Below are 25,623 nucleotides of genomic sequence, written 5' to 3'. Positions count from 1 at the left end.
GTAACATGGCGAGACCATGTCTCTGGAAAAAAAAAAAAAATTAGCTAGGCCCGGTGGGGTGTGCTTGTAGTCGCAGTTACCTGGGAGACTGAGGCAGGAGGATTACTTGAGCCCATTAGGTCAAGGTTGCAGTGAGGTGTGATTGTGCTACTGGATGCCAGCTTGGGCAGTGGATCCAAAAAAAGAAAAAATTAACACATTTGTTTGATGAAGAGGTGAAAATTTTTTGGTTCTCCATTCCCTTCCATGGAAATGATAGGAATAGGATAAAGAAAAAGGCATAAGCCCTGATGGACAAAGACAGTGAGAGAGCAATGCAGTTTTTGGAGTTGGAAAGGCAATGGATTTGTTGAAATTCATCTAGCAGGCTCAAGAAAGCATAACCCTAAATCAGCAGTGAAGAAACCTGAGAAGCAAGGCTAATTACATCATGGGACCTCCAGGGGCTCCAGGCATCTCTGGAAGAGGAGTGATAAGTGGCCCTTCAACACATAAATTGTTAGAAGTCGTATTTAAGAAGCAGGTAGATGTTTAATTGGAGTGCTGGGTACAAGGATATTTATTATACTCTTCCTTGTAATTTTGTAGATATTTGAAATATCCCATAATACAACTTTTTAAAAATAATAAAATAACAAAAATATGACAAAATCTTTATATCTTCTCCCCCATTTTGTGAAGCATGAGATTGTCTCTTCTACAACTCCGCAGAAGACATTAGGTTATTTTCTGGAGAGAATACAGCACTGTCTGGATTGGAAGACTTCAGGCACAGTTGAGGTTTTTACAACGGCAACTGGCCAAGTGTGGTGGACAGATCCCTGGGAGTCCTTGAGGCTCTAGAATCCCTTGAGTGTCCATATTGTAAAACACCACCATCCTCTCCCCATTCCCCTACCCTAAAGAAAAAACAATAGAAAATTAAGTCACTAATGTGAGAAAAAATACTAAATACCTTTAGATTTCTTTACCTTAATATCCATTGCCAGAAGAAATTGGCGCCACATCTATTAATAAAAAATAAACATTAGAAAAAAATGTGACCCCACTTGATTTTCAAGTATGAAGGAGATGAGCAGTTTTGAACATCATCTCTTTGATTTTTATATATGTAAATATCACTATAATGTCTCTAGTTAATGGACGTTTTGGCATTATTTTGAGCCCTTTAAATTTGAGTTTTTTAATTTAGTTCTGAGCAGTGTATTTACAATCATTATTTCTTTGAAAAGATCTCTCCCTTCTACCTCTTAGGTCTTATGCTATGTCTTCTATCTCTTTGTGTTTTCTTCCTATTCTTTGTTACTATGATAGTTTCTAATTCTGATCTTACTCTCATCAGTTAATTCTTTGGTAGAGTTACTCCTGCTTAAGGATCTATTGCTTTTTATTTCAGCGACTATTTTTTATACCTAGTATTTTCATTTCACTCTTTATTTATTTATTTATTGAGATGGAGTTTCACTCTGTCGCCCAGCTGTAGTGCAGTGGCACGGTCTCGGCTCACTGCAACCGCCACCTCCCAGGTTCAAGCAGTTCTCCTGCCTCAGCCTCCAGAGTAGTTGGGATTACAGCTGCGTGCCACCACGCGTGGCTGATTTTTGTTTTTTTAAGTAGAGATGGAGTTTTGCCATATTGGCCAGGCTGGTCTCAAACTCCTGACCTCAGGTAATCTGCCCACCTTGGCCTCCCAAAGTGTTGGGATTACAGGTGTGATCCACTGCGCCTGGCCTCATTTGACTCTTTATTGATTTAGCTTATTTAAAATTATTAGTTCATCTCTTCTCATAATTTATCTTTAGAATCATGGTGTGCTGTGTATTACGAATGGTAATGTAGATGATAATGTTATTATATATGTGCAAGTACTGCTGACTTTCTTTCATAGTGTTTTTTTGCCGATATCTAGGTATTTTGGACTGTGAGCCCATGTCCCTTGGGTTTGTAAGTTATTCTTATGCATGTTGGGGAAAACCTGGAAGACCAGGTCCTTGTGTTGGTCAATTAGAGTCTGTTCAAGTAGCAAGAATGGGGTGAACCTCAGGGAGAGATCTCCACAATAGCACATGACCACTGTTGAACTCTCCTTTGCAAATTCCCGTGTGCAATCAGCAAGCCTTGTAATCATAAGGGAGAGAAATACAGCTTTGGAGAGAGACAGTCTCCTAGATTGTAATACATCAGCTGATAGAATTTGGAGGGAGAGATGGTCTTTTGATGAAAGAAGTTCTTATTTTAACTTGTCAAATTTATAAGTCTTTAATAATTAGTGCTTTTTTGGCTGGGCGCGGTGGCTCACACCGGTAATCCCAATATTTTGGGAGGCCTAGGTCAGGAGTTCGAGATCAGCCTGGCCAACATGGAGAAACCCCATCTCTACTAGAAATACAGAATTAGCCGGGCATGGTGATACATGCCTGTAATCCCAGCTACTCGGGAGGCTGAGGCAGGAGAATCACCTGCACCCAGGAGACAGGGGTTACAGTGAGCCGAGATCGTGCCACTGCACTCCAGCCTGGGTAACAGAGTGAGACTCTGTCTCAAAAAAAAAAAAAAAAAATAGTGGTTTTTATGTCTTGTTAAACAATTCTGTCTCTATTGCAAGTGCAAGGTTACCTGTATATTCTATGAAAAACTTTAAAATTTTGCCTTTAACATTGAGGCCTTAATCCTTCTGGAGTTAGTTTTTGTGACTAACACAAGATGGAGATTTAATTTTGTTTTTTTCTATGTGGATAACTTTATTTTTTCAGCTTTACTTTAGAGTAATTCCTCCTTCCTTCATTGATCTGTCATACCTCCTCTTATATATTGAACTTCCATGTATGTGAACATTGGATAATTTCTCTGGCTCTGCAATGATTGTACTGTTATCACTATTATAGCTTCATAATTACTCTTGATGCCTGATAAGGAAGTCTTCCTTCTTTGTTCATCAGAAGGGTCTTGGCCACTCTGGGCCCTTTCCTTTTACAAATACAGTCAGCTGTTTGGCTCTGTGGGTTCCTCATTTGTGATTCAACCAACCACACATAAAAATATTCAAAAAATTAAAAAAAAATAAAAATGATACAATAGAAATAATGCAAATAAAAATACTGCATAACAGCTATTTATATAGCATTTACATTGTATTAGACATATTGTAGGTAATCTGCATATGATTTAAAATATATAGCAGGAGGTGTGTAGGGTATATGCAAGTACTATGTCATTTGACATAAGGGACTTGAGCATCTCTGGATTTTGGTATTGTGGTTCTGCAATTAGTTTCCCACAGATGGCAAGGGATGATTGTACGTTTAGAATCAATTTACCAAGTTAATAAAGAAAACAGAACTCTGGGGTCTTTAGGACATCTTTTGTAATATTTATTCCTGAGTCTCAAACTTTTGTTGTAGAAAGTTTTATATTTCTGCTGTATAAAAGACTCAAGAATAAATGTATGTTAGAAATTTCAACCCTTTACATGTATGTAGCAAATATTTTATAATTTATCATACACTGACTAGAACTTACAGAAAAATGTAAAATAATGGTGACAATAGTGGTTTTAAAATGAAAGTTTTTGTTATTGCAAAAGATGTACAAGCTCATTATTGAAACTTTAGAAAAGATGATGAAAAAGAAAAAGATTAATATCTACATAATAAAATTACTCTCATTGAAAATATATGTGAGTATGCATTCTTCTACATTTTCAAACCAAGGGTGGGTCTTTTAATTAAAAACAGGCTGGGTGCAGTGGCTGACGCCTGTAATCCCAGCACTTTGGGAAGCCAAGGTGGGCGGATCACTTGAGGTCAGGAGTTCCAGAGCGGCCTGGCCAACACGGTGAAACCCTGTCTCTACTCAAAATACAAAAATTAGCCAGGCATGGTGGCGTGTGCCTGTAATCCCAGCTACTCAGGAGGCTGAGGCAGGAGAATCATTTGAACCCGAGAGGCAGAGGTTGCAGTGAGCTGAGATCATGCCACTGCACTCCAGCCTGGGCAACAGAGTGAGACTCCATCTCAAAAAAAAAACAAAAAACAAAAAACAAAAACCCCCAAAAAATGAAAGTTGGCCAATTTGATAGATATGTTGATTTCCTAGGGCTGCTGTGGCAAATGACCACAAACTGAGTGGCTTAGAGCAACAGAAATTTATTGCCTCACAGTTTTGAAGGCCTGAAGTATGAAAGCAAGGCACCAACAGGAACCTGCTTTTTTCGAAGGTTCTGGGAGAAGAAAATTCTTCTTGTCTCTTTGGAGCTTCTGGTGGCTGCAGGTGGTCCTCGGCATTTTCTGGCTTACAGCTGCAGCATGGCAGTCCTGCTCTGTCAACATTTGCATTTTCGTTGTGTATTTCTGTGTCTCGGTGTCTTCGCATGGCCTTCTCATAATGACAGAAGTTGTTGGATTTAGGGCCCACCCTAATCCAGTATGATCTAATTTTAACTTGTTTACATTTGCAAAGCCCCTATTTCCAACCAAATAAGGCCACACTCATAGGTACGGGGGATTGTCCTTCAACCTATCTTTTTGGAGGACACAAATCGGCTCACAACAATAGGTAAAAAATGTGATATAATTTTTGTTTTAATTATGTTATCACTTATAAATGAAAATATTGAAAATTAAATCATTGGATTTAAAAAGAAGAGCTTAATATGTGCATGCAAGATCCTTGTGAATGGTCATGTTTTCTATTTTGTTTAGGTTGCTCAGAGTCAAATTTGGGACCCATTTTTAGTAGCTAAACACACTAGTGTGGTGTATGCTTTCTTTGGGGACTATATTTTGAAAAACTTTTTGGCCAGGTGAGATGGCTCACACCTATAATCCCAGCACTTTGGGAGGCCGAGGTGGGCGGATCACAAGGTCAGGAGATCGAGACCATCCTGGCTAACATGGTGAAAACCCGTCTCTACTAAAAATACAAAAAGTTAGCTGGGTGTGGTGGCGGGCGCCTGTAGTCCCAGCTACTCGGGAGGCTCGGGAGGCTGAGGCAGGAGGATGACGTGAACCTGGGAGGCGGAGCTTGCAGTGAGCTGAGATCACACCACTGCACTCCAGCCTGGGTGACAGAGTGAGACTCTGTCTAAAAAAAAAACCAAAAAAAGCCAAAAACAACTTTTTAACCTCTGGCTTAGAAGGCAGCTGGCTTCTCATATCTGTCTTTGCATTTATTCTGTTGTGATATCACGTGTCATGTAGCCTCTGGAAAACTCCATTGTACACTTGTGAGGAAATGATAGTGAAATAGGCAAGTTATGTCTTCATCTAATTATAGAAATAGTTGGGAAGCTCAGGAGCTTGTTGACCGTACTTTGAGAACTGCTGCTCTAAGCCATTGGCTTTCATTTCATTTTTGACCATGACTCCCAGTAAGGAATACATTTTATAAATTATGCCCAGGACATACACAAGTACACATATGAGCACACATCTGTCCGCATATCTATAACTCAAACAAAACTTTCATTTTTACTGTTGGCCATTTACTCTAACATATTCTGTTCTTTTCATTTTGTTTAATTTCATTTAAAAATTGCTGGGTTGTGATTTACAACTTGATTTCATATGGGTTGAGACCTACGATTTGAAAATCACTGCTTTAGGTATTATGTATTTAAGAGTTTAATTTCTGGATCCATAGTAAGCTTTTCAAAGTGGTTATACTAGTTGATGACACTGCTCAACAAGAGTAGGAATTGTCTTCACATCCTTGCCAACACTTGGACTTACCAAATTTTAAAATATTTTGGTCAGGCATGATGGCTCACTCCTGTAACCCCAATACTTTGGGAGGCTGAGGCAGGTGGATCACTTGAGCCCAGGAGTTTGAGACCAGCCTGGGCATCACAGCAAGACCCCATCTCTATAAAAAATACAAAAATTAGCTGGGCATGGTAGTGCACACTTGCAGTCCCAGCTACTTGTGGGGCCGAGGTGGGAGGATTGCTTGAGCCCAGGAAACCAAGACTGCAGTGAGCCATGATCACGTCACTGCACTCCAGCCTGGGTGACAGAGTGTAACCCTGTTTCAAAAAAAATTGTTTTTTGTTTCTAACTTGAAAAATGTATTATTTTAATTTCCATTTCCCTTTTTGCTCTTACGTTTCTTGACCTTTTAAAATTGCCAATTCATCCCCTTTGTCTGATTTTAAATTCAGTTATTCTTTTCCTTGATTTATAGGAACATTTTATATATTTAGGATACAAATAAATCGATTGTCAGATTCTTTTTCCTCATTCTTTTTTTATTGAATAGATATAACATGAAATTTACCAATTTAATAATTGTAAGTATATAGTTCGTTGGCATTAAGTATGTTTACATTGTGGTGCAACTGTCACTACCATCCAGCTCCAAATTTTGTCTTCTTTCCTGTCTAATACTTTGTACCCAGTAAACAATAAACTCTCCATTTGCCCTCTTCATTCAGTTCCTCGCAACCACCTTTTTATTTTCAGTCTCTTACGAATTTGACCATTCTAGGAAACTCATATAAGTGAAATTATGCAGTATTTGTCCTTCAGTGACTGGCGTATTTCACTTCACATAACGTCATTATGGTCCATTCATGTTGTGGCTTGTGTCAAAATTTCTTTTTAAAAGCTAAATAATATTCCGCTCTGTGCATGTACCACATGTGTGTCCATTCATTGGCAGATGGACACTTGAGTTGCTTCTACCTTTTGGCTGTTGTGAATAATGCTGCCGTGTACGTGGGTATAAGATAGCTCTTTGATATTTAAAGCCATGAACAAAAAACAAATTTAAATCTAAAATACGTTTTCATTATTTCAACATTCTAAATCTTCACAAAGTGACTATATTTAACAAAGATATTAAATAATATTACAACAGAAATATTTTTTTTTTCTTTGGAGACGGAGTCTTGCTCTGTCGCCCAGACTGGATGGAGTGCAGTGCCGCAATCTCGGCTCACTGCAAGCTCCGCCTCCTGGGTTCACACCATTCTCCTGCCTCAGCGTCCCGAGTAGCTGGGACTACAGGTGCCCGCCACCACACCCAGCTAATTTTTTGTATTTTTAGTAGAGAAGGAATTTCACCATGTTAGCCAAGATGGTCTTGATCTCCTGACCTCGTGATCCACCCACCTTGGCCTCCCAAAGTGCTGGGATTACAGGCATGAGCCACCATGCCTGGCCTGCAATGGAAATTTGTAAAATATATTGCTTTGATGTTTATCGCATAGGTATATTTTATTTATTAAATAATATTGAGAGACATATCATTCACAATGGAATTTTTAATTTTTATAAGTTTGGGATAAAAAGAAAAGTCATGCTTTGGAGCCAAGAGGTACCTGTCAGAACCTTCATTCTATTTTTAATGAAAGTTGAATTTTAAAAATTAGCATTCAGACCTTGTCATAGGTAATACTAGTAAATATAGAGAAAAATGGACGGAGTCTGTCAGCAGGATTGAATTTAAGAAACGTCAAAAGTAGACAGGTTTTGCTGAGCAGCTCCTGATTTAATAATTAAACAAGGTAGAGTTCAAGGCCTGGCTTAAGATGAAAGACGGGACTGTCAATGAGAATCAGTTTCTCTGTTTTGCTGTTCTTTCAGGCTTTTTTCTTTTTTGTTGAGTCTTGTGTTGTCTTATTGCCATTTATTGTAAGCAGACACTTGTATAGATTATGAGACTTACGCATTTTGGTATTGGCAGGGATTTTCGTATGAGAAACTCTTAGTGAAAATATGCAAACAATAGATTTTTAAAACAAATATTAAAACGTAATTATAAAAAGTATAGCTTCCTTGCTAGATGCTTGGGAAGATGAAGGCTGTAAAATGATAGGGCTCTATTGACATTAGGGTTTAGATAAACCAAAGGTCTGTGGGTGGCTTTATTGAGATTCTAGGCTTTCTTACTGGAGTTCTTAACATTTTTTGTACCATGGACCCTGCTGGGAATCTGGTAAATTCTATGTAGTCCTTCTCAGAATAGTATTTTAAAAATAAAAGTTTACAAAGAAAAATTGTATTGAGTTACAGTTGTTAAAATATTCATAAATCAAAACTACAGTAAAGTAATACATATGCTTCTAAATTAATGCAGTAAATATAAAAATCTAGCAGTAGGCCTGATAGTAATTTCTGATGAGGGTAAACAATATATAGTGATTGCTCAGTAGTGTAATGAACTATAAAAATATCCATGATTTCTATTTGTTCCAGGTATTGCTAATGCTACCTTTGTCTGATGACTACATTCACAATTGAAGGGAAATGTTAACTTTCAGTTAGGGTGGTGAAAATGAAAATGAACTTTAAAGAAAAATTCAAATTCAGCGACAGTCTGAATTCCATCCATGATCCTCTATGGTAGGTTAAGGTAGGTTAAGATCCTTTACTTTAAAGAGTGCCAAAAGCCTTAGACATCTGAAATATTTAACTATTGTTAGTAGTGACATATGATAATTCATGGAACTACTCATGGACGCACTGAGATAGCTAGAATTTGATTTTATAGTTTCTATCACCATTTCTTCTCCCAAGCTCTCAATGATTATAATGCAGAAAATCTCCAAATAACACAAATTCATCATGTTGAATAAAATGGCCATTTAAAAATAGACACTTTTTTGGAATAGTTTTAGATTTACAGAAAATTTAAGAAGATAGTACAGAGAATTCCCATATAACCTGCACTCAGTTTCTCCTGATGATAACATCTTACCTTATCTTGGTACTCTTTTCACAATAAATGAATCAATATTGATACACTATTAGCTAAAGTCTTTTGTTCATTCAGATTTTCTTCATTTTTACCTAATGTTCTGTCTCTTTTCCAGGATCTCATCTAGGATACCACATGAAATTTAGTTGTTATGGCTCCTTACTTTAATCTTGCTTGTGATAATTTCTCAGACTGTCCTTGTTTTTTATCACCATGACAGTTTTGAGGGATATTGATTGGTCAGGCATATTGTAAAATGCTCATCTAGTAGAAACTGTCTGATGGTTTCCTCATGATTAGACTGGGGTTATGGATTTAGGCAGGAAGATCTCAGAAGTAAAGTGCTGTTCTTATCACATCATATCACGAACACATATTATTATTATTATTATTTTATTTTATTTTGTTGAGACAGTCTCACTCTGTCACCCAGGCTAAAGTATAGTTACACTATCTCAGCTCACTACAACCTCTGCCTCCTGGGTTCAGGTGATTCTCCTGCTTCAGCCTCCCAAGTAGCTAGGATTACAGGTGTATGCCACCATGCCCAGCTAATTTTTGTAGTTTTTAGTAGAGACAGAGTTTTGCCATGTTGGCCAGGCTGGTCTTGAACTCCTGACCTCAGGTGATCTGCCTTCCTCCGCCTCCCAAAGTGCTGAGATTACAGGTGTGAACCACAATGCCCAGCCATGAATACATATTATTTACATGACATCATACCTGTGCATATTAATTTTGATCATCTGGCTGACGTAGTGTTTATTAGGTTTCTCCAGTGTAAAGTTACTTCCCACCTTTTCATACTGTACTCATTGAAAGGAAGTTACCGTTTGGTACCCCATTTAAGAAGTAGGGAGTTTTACTCCCTTGTTTATCAATTTATTCTATTCTTTATTTATACTAGTATGAAAGTGTGGATATCTATCTTATGCTTTGGGTTATAAGCCAATATTTCTTCATTTTGTTGCTCAAATTGTTCCAGCTTTGGCCATTGGGAGCTCTTTCATTTGGGTTCTGTGCTTCTTGGACATGGCCCCATCAGTACGGATTATATGGAGAAATGGTATTGGAAACCAATATCTATGTGCTAGGTATGCATGTTGTTGTTGGGGTATCATTTCTTTTGCACCCTCTCACCTGACAGACCAAGGAAATACTGACCTGTGTATACAGTATATACTAGCCTGTGTATACAGTAAGTCCTTATTTAATGTTATTGATAGGTTTTTGGAAACTGATTATAAGTGAAGTGACATATAATGAAACAAAATTTTTTTCTCATTATTATAATGAAATGATGTTATTTGAGGACCTGCTATATGCTGTTTTGCTTAAAGTTTTTTTTTCCATAAATTAACATTTAAACACTGCTGTATTTGCTACTTAGGTCAAACATACTGTTTTTCCTTGTTTGACAAAAGTTGTAATTTCCTACAATACTTATTTTGGTGATGGCTATATTTTTTGTTTCTCAATGTATATTCATTATATAATAATTCTAAAATCATTTTATCCTTGTTCTTTTAAATTTTGGGGACTAGTAATATAGGATTATAGTTTTAATGAAAATGACAATTATTTACTTTTTTTTTTTTAGCAATCCATTTACTGTAAAAAGTGGTTCTTTCAATAAATTGGTCAGTTGAATATTCATGTAGAAAAAAATGCATCTTGAACCTTCACATCATTTAATAAACCTATTTTAGGAACGTCCTAGAATTAAATGTGCAGATAAAATGGTAAAACTTATAGAGGAAATCTTAGAATATCTTCTTGGCCTGGACTAGTCAAAAATTTCTTAAAAGGGAAATTAAATGTTTACCTTAAAGAAAGATACTAATAAATTAGAATATATTAAAAGTAATACCTTTTGGTCACCAAAGGTATCATTAAGAAAGGGAAAAGAGGCTGACATGGTTGCCTATGCCTGTAATCCCAGCACTTTGGAAGGCCAAGGGAGGCAGATCACTTGAGAACAGGAGTTGGAGACCAGGAGTTTGAGACCAGCCTGGCCAACATGGCAAAACCCTGCATCTATTAAAAAGACAACAATTCGCCAAGTGTGGTTGGCGCATGCTCCCAGCTACTCGGGAGGCTGAGGCACGAGAATCTCTTGAACCAGTAGGTGGAGGCTGCAGTGAGCTGAGATTGCACCACTGTACTCTAGCCTGGGCAACAGAGCACAGCAAGACTATGTCTCAAAAAAAAAAAAAAAAAAAAAAAAAAAAAAAAATAGAAAAAGAAAAAAAGAAAGGGAAAAGGCAATTCCGAATGGAAGAAGATATCTGCAATTGCTTTATTCAATAAAGGTCTTGCATTTTAAATATAGAAAAAAATCAACAAGGAGAACAGTTCAATAAAAAAGAGCAATGTATTTGAATAGGCAGCACACAAAAGAAGATATTCAGGTGATTAATAAACACTTAAAAAGGTGCTCAAATCATTAATAGTCAGGGAAATGTAAATCAATTCAGTATCTCTACATACCTATAAAAAGGGTTTATTAACAAAAACAAACAAGATCACAGTACGGAGTTTTGACAAAGATACAGAATAGTTGGAAGTCTCATATGCTGCTGTAAGGAGTTCAAATTTTTGTAAAACTGGAAAGCTCTTTGGTAGTAACTACTGAGGCTTGACATAGGCATATCTTACGACAGCAATTTCACTGCAACATGTATAACCAAGAGAAATCTGTGCATGTATGCATCATAAAACATGTATGAGAGTTTTCATAGCCACATTATTTTTAATAGTCAAAAACTGAAGACAACTCATCAATAGAATGGATAAATTATTTTAGCATGGCTATATATAGTATTGAAAAAAATTAAACTACTCTTACATTCCACAACATGGATGAATCCCATAGGCATATAATATGCATGAAGAAACCTGACCCAAAAGAGTTACATACTCTGTGATTCCATTTATACAAAGTTTGAAAAAAGACAAAATTTATTTGTACTGATGGAGGTCAAAAGAGTGGTTAACTCCGGGTGGAGGGTAACTAATAAGCCTTTAGAGAGGCTGGCAATGTTCACATCTTCTAGTGGCTTGTGAGTTTACAGTTTGTAAAAATGTTATCAGAATTTATTTTTAAGATTTATGATTTATAACTTCATAAATCATAAATGTATATATCTTTAAGACTTAACCACCTTTTGTCATAAATCATAAACTCTATCTTTAAGACTTACGCAGTCTTGCTCTGTTGGCCAGGCTGGAGTGCAGTGGCACACAAACTTCTTATGAAAATAGTCCTATTTTCGTGGATAAATTATTCTTCTTATGAAAATAGGACATATTTTCATAAGAAGTTTGTGAAATAAGATAAAATTAGTTGCTCTTTTTGCCATACGAGTTTGCCATAGGAGAACTGTGGATACTAAGTAGTTGCCTAATACTAACACTTTTTAATTTTTAACTCCTACAAGGTTTCAAATTAAGTTTGTGTGTAAAACTCCAACATTTATATCTCCAGTACTGATTTCTTATATCAATAGATGTTGTACAATGAAAACACCATGGAATATTTTACATTTTCTAAGACTTATAGAAAATCATATCTATGATAATTAATACCAAAATAATACCCTTTCCTAAATTTCCCCTTGTCAGTTGGCATCATCATCATTTTGTTGGCACATTAAAATTTGAATCTGGAAGATTTATGTTTTTCCCCACTTTTCATCTCCTTTGTTTAGTATGTTACAGAATCATCCATTTTACTTCTCTGAAAATTTTCTTGGATCTGCTCTCTTCCCTTCTGTTTCCACAGATACCAATTGAGTCCTGGCCATTGTTGCCTCATTCCTGACTCTTCCAGTAACCTGCCGGTTACTCTCCCTGTCTCCTCTTACTCCATAGCCAACAAATGCATTTTTTTCTCATTTTCCCATGATTAAGAACCTGAGTTCCTAATATCATGCCTATTATTATTAATGCTTATAAGTTACATCAATTCACGAAGTCCAACCTAGTTTTCCAAGTGCTACCTTTGAGTTCCCAATGTGGGAAGATATCCTGTTCATACAAGGTAATCTGTTCATCATTTTCTGTACAGTAACTTATTTCTTCCTGGATTCTGTTGTCATATACCACTGAATTCTGCTTCTGCACTGTCTGTTACAGTGGCAAAACATAGTTCTATGTCAGCATTCTTTTTCTTGAATAATTTTTTACTCCATTTTAAGAACTCCACTATTTTGCATCCTCTCAGCTCTTTTATTCTGTTTAAAAAATTAATTTGGCAAATGTTGTTGTTTTTAAGATACTTTATATATGCCTTTAGGCTTTCCCTTGACGTTATAGGTTCAAAATTTAGGTACTTTGTGTGTAGAATTGTGTGCAAAACATTAGTGTTCAGAAAATGCTTTAAAAATCAAAAATAAAATGAATAAGTGACATCACATAGTTTGCTTCTTCAGTCAGAAACTTGGCATCAGTATATACAAAAGTATTTGTTTGACAAATATAGATCTTAATGCCGAGGCCACTTTTTCATTTCATATAATACTTATCTGCATGTGAGAAAACATGCCAGCTTCTAAGAACAGTTATGTCTTGGCAGGTGTTCAGTGTTTGAATAAATCGTATCAGAATCTTCTTTTTTCTTTTTCTTTTTTTTTTGAGACAGAGTCTCGCTCTGTCGCCAGGCTGGAGTACAGTGGCGCGATCTCGGCTCACTGCAACCTTCGACTTCCTGTTGTATCTGGTACAGCCAGCCCCAGGACTTCCTAATCTTATGTCAGCCTTCACAGACAGTACCAACTAGATTGGTTTTGTTTATCTGGTGGGCCTCAGATATATGATAATCATATGTATGTATATACTTAAAATCTATATTATACATAGCATTCTTTGAGTTATTTTCTGAAGAATTCTCAGGAGAAGTAGTCTTTTGACAAACTGGTAAAGTTTGGCCTCAGGTATGTTGTAAAATTCATTTTAAAAAGTAGTATGAGCCTGGTGGAATATGGTGAGTAGTGTGCTGAAGGGACTGGTTCTGGGGCCTGTTCTTTTCATTTCTATTACTGATGAAGTAATTGGGAATATACTTTTCATACTTTTATGGTACTAGAGTAAGACTTGTTACGAAAAGACAAACATAATCTTGTAGTATTAGAAAAATCATCCTGTGGAAGTCATGAAAAAAATTCAGAATGGGCAGTTTAATTTGTTGAAACGGGGAAAAGACGGCATAAATACTGGAGAGAAAGATGATTTAATCATTACTTAGCATTATAGTTAGAATTATTCAATGCACTTTGAAATACAAAAGTCAGAAGATAATCACATAATGCCCCAGTGACATTAGCATGGCCAGCATGGGAGAGCCAGAGGAGAGAGAGAGGAGAGAGGACAGGGAGAGGAGAGAGAGAGGAGAGAGGACAGGGAGAGGAGAGAGAGAGGAGAGAGGACAGGGAGAGGAGAGAGAGAGGAGAGAGGACAGGGAGAGGAGAGAGAGAGGAGAGAGGACAGGGAGAGGAGAGAGAGAGGAGAGAGGACAGGGAGAGGAGAGAGAGAGGAGAGAGGACAGGGAGAGGAGAGAGAGAGGAGAGAGGACAGGGAGAGGAGAGAGAGAGGTGGTCACGGGAAGAAGGAGAGATGGAGAGTGGATGGATATTGAAATTTTATTTTCAGAGCATTCTGGTTGTATATTTTAAAATTTATTTCTTAAAAGTTATTATATTTTAAACCTGATAACTCTTGACTTTATTAATCTAAACTAACTAAAGTATACATTTAAGAAATCATTGGATAATGAGGCACCTTTATTTCAACACATATTTAGGAAACATTTTATGGTAACAGATTATTTCTACTGGTCTGTTCCTTTAGCAAATAGATTATAATATCCCATTTTTGAGTCTCATTTCTCCTGGAATGAGCATTTTAATAAAGGGGCTTAGAAATAAATAGAATTTCACTAGTCAGCCCTTTATTATAATAAATTGTTCAAGGTAGAAAACACTACAGCCTTCCAATTATACAATTAAAAAATACCTTGGGACTGGTAATAATAGCGGTAATAATGTGGGAGGTTAAGAAAGAGACCTCAAGTATTGCAGTGTTGCACTTTAGCTTTTCTTTGTGCACCTTATGTTTTGAAATGATATGTGTAAACCCAAGGTATTTTTGCAAATTTATTTTATGTTAATTCTATGAGCAGAATATCAAAGTCCTAGAGAAGATGTAATGCAGTGGAATAGGTTTTGATTCAAGGAGATCTTGGATCAAATTATTTGCTGCTGCTTACCAGTTTACCAGTAGGGCAAGCGTGGCCACATTAATCAATTTTGCTAAGTCCTATTTTTTTCATATTTAAAATGATGTTAATGATAACTACCTCATAGTTTTTGCAGGGAAGAGAAAATGGCCTAAAGCTGGTAAAACACTTAGCACAGTGCATGACCTATAGGGAGGGTTCAGTGGTGGTTGCTGTCGTTATATTCTTCATCATCAAAATATGTTGGTGGTCCATGAAGCCTTGGTTATTCAATTGGGCAAGAATTTTACATGTATGCACATTTAATGTGGTGTTAAGTTTTAGCCATTGTTTTCTCCTTTTATGGTGGTAAAAAACACACAGCGTGAGATCTACCCGCTTAACACATTTTTAAGGTTACAATGCAGTATTAGTAACTGTAGGCATGATATTGTATGGCATATCTCTAGAACTTTTTTTATCTTGAGTGACAAAAGCTCTGTACCCTTTGAGTAGCAACTTCCCATTTTCCATTCCGTCTAGCCCCTGGCAATCACCATTCTACTTTTTTATATGGGTTTGACTATTTCAGATATTTCCTGTAACTGGAATCATGCAGTATTTGTCCCTTTGTGACTACCTTATTTAATGCAGCGTAATGTCCTCAAGGTTCATCCAAGTTGTAACATAAAACAGGCTTTCCCATTTTAATGGCTGAATAATATTCCATTGCATGTATATACCACATTTTCTTTAGCTATGCATTCATTCATGGACATTTACATTGTTCAGGCTGCCCAGTGTGGATGTGTGTTTGGAGGCTGACTTTCCCTCGTCACACTTCAGGAGCTCACAGTTTTTCGGCTGTCTTGTGTTGTTTGCAGTGGCAAGCTGTTTTATTCAAAGGGTCTGTGAATTCTTTTGGTTTTCCTGGGTATGTTTCTGTGTTGGTTCTTGGAGAAAAAGTTCACAATGTGAGTCTCTAGATGCTGTTCTGTCTGTCTAAGAGAGAGCTACATGTTAATCCTATCTCCTATTCACCATTTTCTCTGGTTAATGCTATGCGGTTTATACATCTTGGCTATCATGAATAATTTTGCACGGGAGTACAAATATTTCTTTGACTGACTTCAGTTCTTTTGGATAAATAAGCAGAAGTGTGATTGCCAGATCATTTAATAGTTCTAGTTTTAAATATTTGAGGAACCTCCATACTGTTTTCCATAATGGTTATACCATTTTTCAATCTCACTGACAGTGCACAAAGGTACCAGCTTCTCCACATCTTCACCAACAGTTGTTGTTTTCTGTTGGAACCTGCAGGTTTGTCAACAGGTGGAGACAAATAAGGATGGGCAAGTAGCATAGTCACAGAGGTACTCACTTGTCGGTACTTACAATACATGCATATCCTCAAAAAGTCTGGCCAGTAGTGCAAACCACAGCATTTAATAGGGCAATAAACACGAATCACGTCCTCTCATAGTTCTGCTCCTTGTGAATAGGTACAGTCCACGGGTTACCTATTTTAGTCACAAATCTCTTCCTTTCAGATCTGCTAATTTTTTTCATCATTTTAATAATTCCTTAATTAAAATTTCTAGTTAAGGCTGGGCATGGTGGCACATGCTTATAATCCTAGCACTTTGGGAGGCCTAGGTGGGCAGATCACTTGAGGTAAGGAGTTCAAGATCAGCCTAGCCAACGTGGCGAAACCCCATCTCTACTAAAAAAAAAAAAAAAAAAAATTTCAAGTTCACTTAATCACTGTTACTTTGTTCAGTGATGTACAGATAGCTGAGGTCACAATATTGCTTCAATGTCTATCATTTTCTTGTCTGATTTGTTGGATATCTTTCTCTTTCATCTCTTTTTTTCTTTCTCTCGTAAAAATGGTTTTATGCTTTTATCTGAGCATTTTTTCTCTCATCTCCACTGTATTTAATTATTCACATTGTAGAAAGAGGGCTGTCTGGTTTTTCTGGCTGACAGAAACCTTTTTTCTTTAGGCAAAGTCTGTGGATTTATTTATTTGTGTAATTCATCCCCCTTTGCCTTGGTTTATTTCTTTAGCAATTTGATATTTTCTAAAATTTTATGTTGTTCACATTTATTTTGGATTCATATAAAGAAAAAAGAAATAGATTTCCAGAAATTATTTTAAATATAGACGGGAATATCTTTACCTTTGTGTTGAATTTCTTGTATTTTATCTCTATTTTTTATAAAATATGCGAAAAACATTTTGACATATTCTATATTGGATAGATTTTTGTTATTTCCTCATTGTAACCCAGTTATAACCATATAAAATGCTAATATTTTCTGTAATATGGCCAGAAACCACTCCAGTTTTGAATATGGAAGGGACATTTTGGCATTTTAGCAATTATCCTGTTTTTATTTTTTAAGAATACAATAGTGCCTTGGTATATGCAGGTGATTGGTTCCAGGACCCCTGTGTATACCAAAATTGGCACATATTCAAGTCTTGCAGTCGGCATTGTGGAGTCTGGATACAGGAAAAGCGGACCCTTCATGTAAGTGGGTTTCACATCCTGTGAATATTGTATTTTTGATCACCATTTAGTTGAAAAAATAATCTGTGTATAAGTGGAACCACACAGTTCAAACCTGTGTTGTTCAAGGTCAGCTGTTTTGATAATTGGCAAATGTTTATTGGATACCTACTACAAGCTAAGCAGTGTGCTAGAAAGAAACAGCAGATCTAGTGCAAATAAAGCAATGTCTTGGCTGTCTTGAGCTTATACTTTATTGTGGAAAACAAATAACAAAGAAAGAAAAAGCAGAAGAAAGGGTAAGAGGTCGGAGAAATATAGGCAGTAGAGATCTGGTTATTTAGGTAAAGTGGCTATGGAAAGATTTCTTCACAAGATGACGTTTAGGTGGAGAACTGAAAGAAGTGAGAAAGTGAGCTATGCAGGCCCGTGGAGGAAGATGCTTTAGGCAGAAAGAACAGTAAATGAAAAGGCTTTGAGGCTAGCTTGATGACTTTGAGAAACAGCATGGAGGCCTGTATGACTGGAGTATAGTAAATGAGAGGGAGGGAGGTAGGAGATGAAATCAGAGGCCATGATAGTCACTTCTTATTCTGAGTGATAAGAGAAGCCATTGGAGGGTTTTGCAAAAGAGTGACATGTCTGATTAATGCTTTAAAAGGATAATTTCCTTGAAGTTTAATAATTTTACCTATGTCTTGGCATTCTTCATTCTGTGTGACTTTTACAGTTTACCCTTTCTATTTGTATATTATTTTCATGTATAGTTTTCTTGTAGTATATCATTTAGTACGTTTTCTTTTTCTACCATTTCTGTTCTTTAGGTACACCAACTAGGTAAATGCTGGATCTCCATTTTGTTTTTTTCTATGTTGGTTGTTTGCTCTTATAATTTTTACTTGCTCATAATGTCATTTCTTTCCCTTAATCTCATCCATAGATTGCTTTGTGCAAAAATGGTTTGCGTAGTTTTTTCATTCAGCATAATCTTTCTTGCTTCTTTTTCGTGCCAGATTATGTTGAAAGAAGCTACAGTTAGAATGTATACATCTGTTATTATTGAACCAGTTGTGTTATTTGCATGCCACTTAGTTTGTATAAGTGTTTTCTGATGACATTTTCTAGGATTTCCAGCCATGAGACTTCTTCCTCTGGACTATTCCTGTAATTATATTTGTTCTTCACTCAATTTTGTGGGATGTCTCATATATTTTGAGTCAGGAGAACACATGCCTTATATGTTTTACAATTTCAATATATGGGGCACCTGCATGTCTATTTCTATTTTCTGGTTTTTCCTCTGATTTTATTTCTTGGTATGCCTGTTATTTTGTGATTATTTGCCAAACATTATGCACAGAAATATTAAAGGCTCTGGATGCTGTTATCTTCTTCCAGAGAGGCTCTTCTGTCTCTTCTGAGAGGCAGCTGGTGTAGAGACAGATCACTGGATCCATTCAGGGACTGAATTGACTCAAGGCTGAGTTGCAGTCTTTGTAATCTTTGGTATGCTTTTGACTAACTTTTGCTCCCAGTGGTAGTCCTCAACACAGGTCTCAACTGAAAGCCTGTGATATTAATAATACTAGGAGCTCTTCTCCTTGGACAATCTATTTTACTTCTAAGTACAGTGATACTACAGAAAACTCTAGTGTGCTTTTCTGAGTTTTTTTTTTTTTTTTTTTTTTTTTTTTTTTTTTTTTTCCCCACTTGGTTTCTTGGCTTCCTGCCCTGTAAATGCTAAGAATTTGACAAATTCGGCCAGGCGCAGTGGCTCATGCCTGTAGTGCCAGCACTTTGGGAGGCCAAGGTGGGCAGATCATTTGAGGTCAGTAGTTCAAAACCAGCCTGGCCAACATGGTGAAACCCTACCTCTACTAAAAATACGAAAATTAGCCAAGTGTGGTGGTGTGCACCTGTAATTCCAACTCCTCAGGTGGCTGAGGCAGGAGAATCACTTGAACCTGGGAGGTGGAGGTTGCAGTGAGCCGAGATCCAGCCTGGACAGAGCATGACTCTGTCTCCAAAAAGAAAAAGACAAAGAAAAAGAAAAAGAATTTGACAAATTCTCTTGAGGAGTAAACTGCTGGTGTGGTGCCCACTTCTCTGTGCATTGCTTTTCTGAGAGACCTTAGTTCCTCAAGTCCTGACTGCCTCGGCCACCATCTGCCCTTGTTTCCTTGCCCCATCCTCATCTTCTGCCATTGGAAAATACTTCTAGTGTAAAAGCACCTCACAGGATGATGCCTCATCTCTATGAGGTTTCCAAGCTGCCTTAGAAGTTCTCAAGTGCTTTCGTACTAATTAAATCTTTCACTGGCCATGGTGGCACGTGCCTGTAATCCTAGCACTTTGGGAGACCAAAATCGCGTGAAGCCAGGGTTTGAGACCAGCCTGGCCAACATAGCAAGACCCCATCACTACCAAAAAAGATACAAAAATTAGACAGGTGTGGTGGCATGTACCTGTAGTCCCAGCTGCTCAGGAGGCTGAGGTCACCTGAGCCTGGGAGGTTGAGGCAGTAGTGAGCCAAGATCACACTATTGTATACCAGTCTGGGTGACAGAATGAGACCCTGTCTCAAAAAAAGAAAAGTCTGTCTGGGTTTTTCAGTTGTTACTATTGTTACTATTGAAAGTATGATCCGCTGCAAGCTACTCTTTTATAGCCAACTTACAACTTATTACAAACCCTGTAATATCCTCTTACAGGGTTTATTAGGATGGAATTTGCATTTCTATTTCTAGTTCATCTTGTCTGTTTTTGGTTTCTAAGAGAAGAAGGAATACAAATCATCTTTATTCCGCCATCTAAAACTGGAAAGCAAAGTATGTGTTCTTTATCTAAAGCAGAGGGATAATGAAGAGACAAAGTGAAAAAGAGGCATGAAGAAGAAATCGGAACTTCTGATGTTTGTCAGTTTGGAATTGTATGCGTTTAAAGAATTTAATCTATAAACCACGCTTTTAAGTTAGATAAGTCATTTCCCTAGATTGGAAGCTGTTACACCAAAATTTAACTTGTATACCTATTTGGTTTTGTAATGAAGAAAGGATGAAATGAAGAAAGGATGTCAGGGTTGTAATATTATTTAATGCTGAAACTGCATCTTTAAAATGGTTGTCTTAGAACAAGTGTAACACAATAATTGAGTGCAACATTATACTAACCTGTCGCTATTACTCAAAACTTATTAGAAGTTTAATTTTAAAACTGAAAATTAATTGTCCCTTCATCTAATGCTTGCTTACCCTAATTTTAGATAAAGTATCTAAAAGATGATAAATACCTTTATCCACGTTTTAAATTGCAGTTCTAGATAGGGGGAAATTCTAAATAAATATTAAATAATAGAGGAATGATTTAGTTGCGTGATAATCTTAATACTGTGGAAGAGTGGAGAAGTGCATTTTATAAACTGGCAAAGATGTTAAAAAATGAATAAAAATCTTGTGCACTAACACTACAACTAATTAAATGTTCCTATACACTTAAAAATATTTGTATCACTTATGTGAGCACCCTTGTGCTACAATTTTGGGGTTACGAATTTCCTTTAAAAATACTATTACATTACTTTTATAATTATAACACATTTCAAAAACTAAAATGAAAAGCAAAGAACACTGGTAAGTAGTCAGCTAATGGGTGTACGTATAAAGAAGCGTAGAGACTGAAACCTTCCTGAGGATAGGAACTTTGTCTTATTTACTGCTATGTATCTACATTCCTTTTTTTTTTTTTTTTTTTGAGTCGGAGTCTCGCTCTGTCACCCAGGCTGGAGCTGGAGTGCAGTGGCGCGATCTCGGCTCACTGCAAGCTCCGCCTCCCAGGTTCACGCCATTCTCCTGCCTCAGCCTCCTGAGTAGCTGGGACTACAGGTGCTCGCCACCACACCCGGCTAATTTTTTGTATTTTTAGTAGAGACGGGGTTTCACCGTGTTAGCCAGGATGGTCTCGATCTCCTGACCTTGTGATCCGCCCACCTTGGCCTCCCAAAGTGCTGGGATTACAGGCGTGAGCCACCACACCCAGCCTATCTACATTTTTGAATATTACCAGCCTCAGTAAATATTCATTAAATGAACAAAAGGCTAAAAGTGTATAACTATGATGTTCTTATTTTTGTGGTAGTAAGCATTATTTCTTTAAAGACTTGATTAATTTCAAGGTTGATTTAATTTTTACTACCATGGTTTATGATCCATTTGTTTTATTTATTCTTAAAGATTATACATTTTCCTCAAGCTTCTTACTGATACAAAAGTATTACAACTGAGTGAGAGACTTTCTTAACCATGACATGTTCTTTTAGAACCACATGATCAAAGAACTGGAGGCCCGTGTCCAGCAGCTGACTGGAGAAGCAGAGAACAGTAATTTACAGAGGCAGAAATTAATTCAAGAAAAAGCGGAACTTGAAAGATGTTACCAGATAACGTGTAGTGAATTACAAGAAGTAAAGGCAAGGTATTGTCTGAAATCAGATATCTATCAGGTGTAGCTATAAAGTGCTGATATTAACTGTATAAGTTATCTGCCAAAATTAATTACACCTTGTGCGTTTAGCCATGGGAAGTTCCTAAACTAAATACTGCTCTTTGCTGTGTGTTTGTTTGTTTATTTATTTAGAGACAGGGTCTCTATCTGTCACCCAGACTGGGGTGCAGTGGCGTGATCATGGCTCACTGTATCTCAAACTCGGGCTCACGCAATTCTCTCTCCTGATCCTCCCAAGTAGCCAGGACTGCTGGCATGCACCACCGTGCCTGCCTAATTGTTCTGTTTTTATTTTTATTTTTGTAAAGACAGGGTCTCACTCTGTTGCCCAGGCTGGTCTCAAAGTCTTTTTCTGAAGTGATCCTCTTGCCTTGGCCTCCTGAAGTGCTGAAATTTCAGGCATGAGTCACTGTACCTAACCTGTTTTTAACATAAGCAGAATGTTTAGAAGCAGTTGACAAAATGATGGATACTTATTTAATATACTGAATGGAAATGTATTTGGATTTAGCTGGTTAAAAACATTCATTTTAGAGATTGGTTTTAAATACATTGGAAGTCTATTTTATTCTCTTGTTTTTAGGCGTAACACACTGCATAAAGAGAAGGACCATCTTGTAAATGATTATGAGCAAAACATGAAACTGTTACAAACCAAATACGATGCTGATATAAACCTTCTAAAACAAGAACATGCTCTTTCAGCTTCTAAGGTATTATTTATGTTGGTAGATAATCCACGTGAAGTATTTATTCTCTCAGCCTAGAGCCATAGATAGCCAAGTAGAAATTATTTGGCATTTGAAATTAGTCTCTCTTTCACTTTATTCTTAAATTAACAGGAACTTCAGGAATTTTTATTGGTATTTAAAATGTTTAAAATTCTAAATGTCTACTATATAGCACAACACAAATGTTTAATAAACTGAATTCTGCTATAAGCTAATCATTTTAAGTGCCAAAGTTTTAAAAGGAGGAAACAAATAAATTCCATTGCTTAGTTGTATGAATAATACATTTTATAGAGTAATTATATGCGTTATTATTATTTTGAAATCTTGGTTCTGCTTTAGTTTTATAATTAACATTTTGAAGTTTTCTGTAAAGCTATTATTTTTATGTCAGTGTTACATTTCCATAACATTAAATATTATGTAGCATTTAATTTCTGTTTTTACTTTAAAATATTTTATTTTTATATCAGCATTACATTTTCATAATATTAAATACCCTGCTGCATTTAATTTATACTTTTACTTTAAAAGATTGATTTTTCTAGTATCTTTTAAAAACATTTTTCATTCAGATTTCTAGATAATTTTAATTCTGAACTTTCAGAGGTAAAAAAAAAAAGGGACATTTTTTCAATCAGAAGGTGTAATATGGTACAAAAATCAATATTCTGCTTTTTATTCTTCTTAAAATCCTTCTAGGCATCTAGTATGATTGAAGAATTAGAACAGAATGTCTGTCAATTAAAACAGCAGTTACAGGAATCAGAACTTCAAAGAAAGCAACAACTAAGGGTGAGTCTTGTATTCCTACACAGAAGAACAATGGTCAAACACAGTTTTCTTGATTTAGATGTATAGTTGAGAGTCAATTAAAAAATAAAACTCAGAAATGCAGGTCGTCTTTTCTGATTCTTTTATCGCATTATATAATTTTACATTTTATTTATCTTAATAGAGATTGATGCTAATGAGATGTAGAGAATAAAGTACAATATTTGAATTGGAATGATCTCTTTTGAGATTAGTTTTAAAAATAAGTTTTATTTAAATGTATTGTTATTTTAGAATAATTTCCTTTTAAATTACCTGCCAATCTTCATAATTTCTCTCTTTCTTTCCCTCTTTCTTCTCGCCTCTCTCTCTCCCTCTGTCTCTCTCTTTTGCACCTTTTAGATCTTTTCTCTAGTGATCAGAAAATACCAAGGACTGTTATATGATGTAACTTCAAATTTATCATTTCTGTATTTATTGACTTAGTCATTTTTAAAGTAATCTCTTAATCTTAAGGGTCAGAAAGATTTTCTTATACTGTAAAACAAGTACTTCTGAGAATAGTAATATCTTCAGATGACTAAGATTTTATGCCTTGTAGTATAAAGCTACTCAAATTCCTGCCTGTAGGGCTTACTCAATAATATACAAAACTCTGAACTAAAGTTTGACATTAAGTAGATTGACTGATTTCATTAGGTTGCTAATTTTATTGACTCTAGTATAATTTAAAGTATAGTAAATATAAACATTTATCATTCACAGGATCAAGAAAATAAGTTTCAAATGGAGAAAAGTCATTTAAAACACACCTATGAAAAAAAGGTAATATGATTTATGGGAAGCTATAAAATATTTAAAATAGCAAATGAGGCATTAAGGCGGACTGATTTTTATAAAACCATACATTCTCACCTTTAAAGAATAACTTGTTTCTTTGTCTTTTTTTTTTTTTTTTTTTATACAGAGCCTTGCTCTGTCACCCAGGCTGGAGCAGTGGTGCAATCTCGGCTCAGTGTAGCTTCTGCCTCCCGGGTTCAAGGGATTCTCATGCCTCAGCCTCTTGAGGAGCTGGGACTACAGGTGTGCACCACCATGCCTGGCCAATTTTTGCGTTTTTAGTGGAGAGGGAGTTTCACCATTTTGGCCAGGTTGGTCTCAAATTCCCGGCCTCAAGTGATCCGCCCGTCTCAGCCTCCCAGAGTGCTGGGATTACAGGCATGAGCCGCCACACCCGGCCAAGAATAATTTGTTTCTAAGTTAATTTCAGCTAACCAGTAATTAAATTTTGCTTATTTATTTTTCCTGTTTATATAATAAACAACTGCTTCAGTTCAATTTTTAGTTATATCAACATTAAAACACTGCTTGCATGTTACATTTAATGAGTGAAGAGTACAGTTGGCCCTTCATATCCATGGATTTCACATCCGTGGATTCAATCAACCACGGATCAAAAATATTCAGGAAAAAAAATTACACAAAGGTTCAAAAACCATAACTTGGATTTGCCGTGTGTTAAGTACTATGTTGAATTCATGTGAATGAAGTGATGTGTAAACATTAGATTAGGTACTATGTAAGTTATTATGAGATGACTTAAAGTATATAGGAGAATGTGTGTAGGTTATATGCAAATACTACACCATTTTATAAAAGGGACTTGAGCATCCGTGGATTTTGGTATCCTCAGGGGACCCTGGCACCAATTCCCCATGGATGCTGGGGGACAACTATATTATTATCTTAACCTCTCATAATAACATGTTGAAATTATATTTTCTTTCTACCAGTTTAAAAATATACAATCGGTGGGATGTATTTGGTATTCTGTTGTGTCATACGTGCAACAAGAACTTTAAACATTTAACAAAGGAACCTAAAACAATGAAAGTACTGACTACTACTTGAAAAAGATTAGCAATTGTTCCTTGTTTATAGTACTATTTCAACTGATGTATGTGGATATCCCTCCTGTAATAACTAGGGGGTTATTGACACACTTAATACCTTCGGCAGTAAAGTGCCGAGTTTTATAGATTTATTTTTAAAATTTTTGTGTGAATTTGACAGGTACTAGCACAGTTTTTTTACATGGATATATTGCATAAGCATGAAGTCTGGACTTTTAGTGTAACCATTTCCCAAATAATGGACCCATTAGGTAATTTCTCATCCCTCGCCCCCTCCT

The 25,623-nt window shown here is 36.3% G+C and overlaps 1 protein-coding gene across 48 annotated transcripts in view; it reads left to right on the top strand.

Annotated features, from left to right (window-relative positions):
- CEP112 (centrosomal protein 112) overlaps window positions 1-25,623 on the top strand; it is a 537,142-nt gene that overhangs the window by 120,991 nt on the left and 390,528 nt on the right. For 46 of the 48 annotated variants that reach the window (XR_012426034.1, XR_010581949.2, XR_012426035.1 and 43 more), the window contains 4 exons: window positions 21,743-21,897; window positions 22,511-22,640; window positions 23,361-23,453; window positions 24,198-24,257. Coding sequence is in view for 45 of the 48 variants with exons in the window: in XM_074020167.1 (XP_073876268.1) it covers window positions 21,743-21,897; window positions 22,511-22,640; window positions 23,361-23,453; window positions 24,198-24,257 (438 nt within the window). In the remaining 3 variants the exon portion in view is untranslated. Of the gene's footprint in view, window positions 1-8,195; window positions 8,353-21,742; window positions 21,898-22,510; window positions 22,641-23,360; window positions 23,454-24,197; window positions 24,258-25,623 lie in introns of those variants that run through there. The other 2 variants (XM_074020176.1, XM_074020175.1) reach the window with 2 other exon arrangements.

This window comes from Macaca fascicularis, chromosome 16 (assembly GCF_037993035.2).
Source record: "Macaca fascicularis isolate 582-1 chromosome 16, T2T-MFA8v1.1".
Lineage (NCBI taxonomy): Eukaryota > Metazoa > Chordata > Mammalia > Primates > Cercopithecidae > Macaca > Macaca fascicularis.
This window is presented reverse-complemented; position numbering and strand designations above follow the sequence as displayed.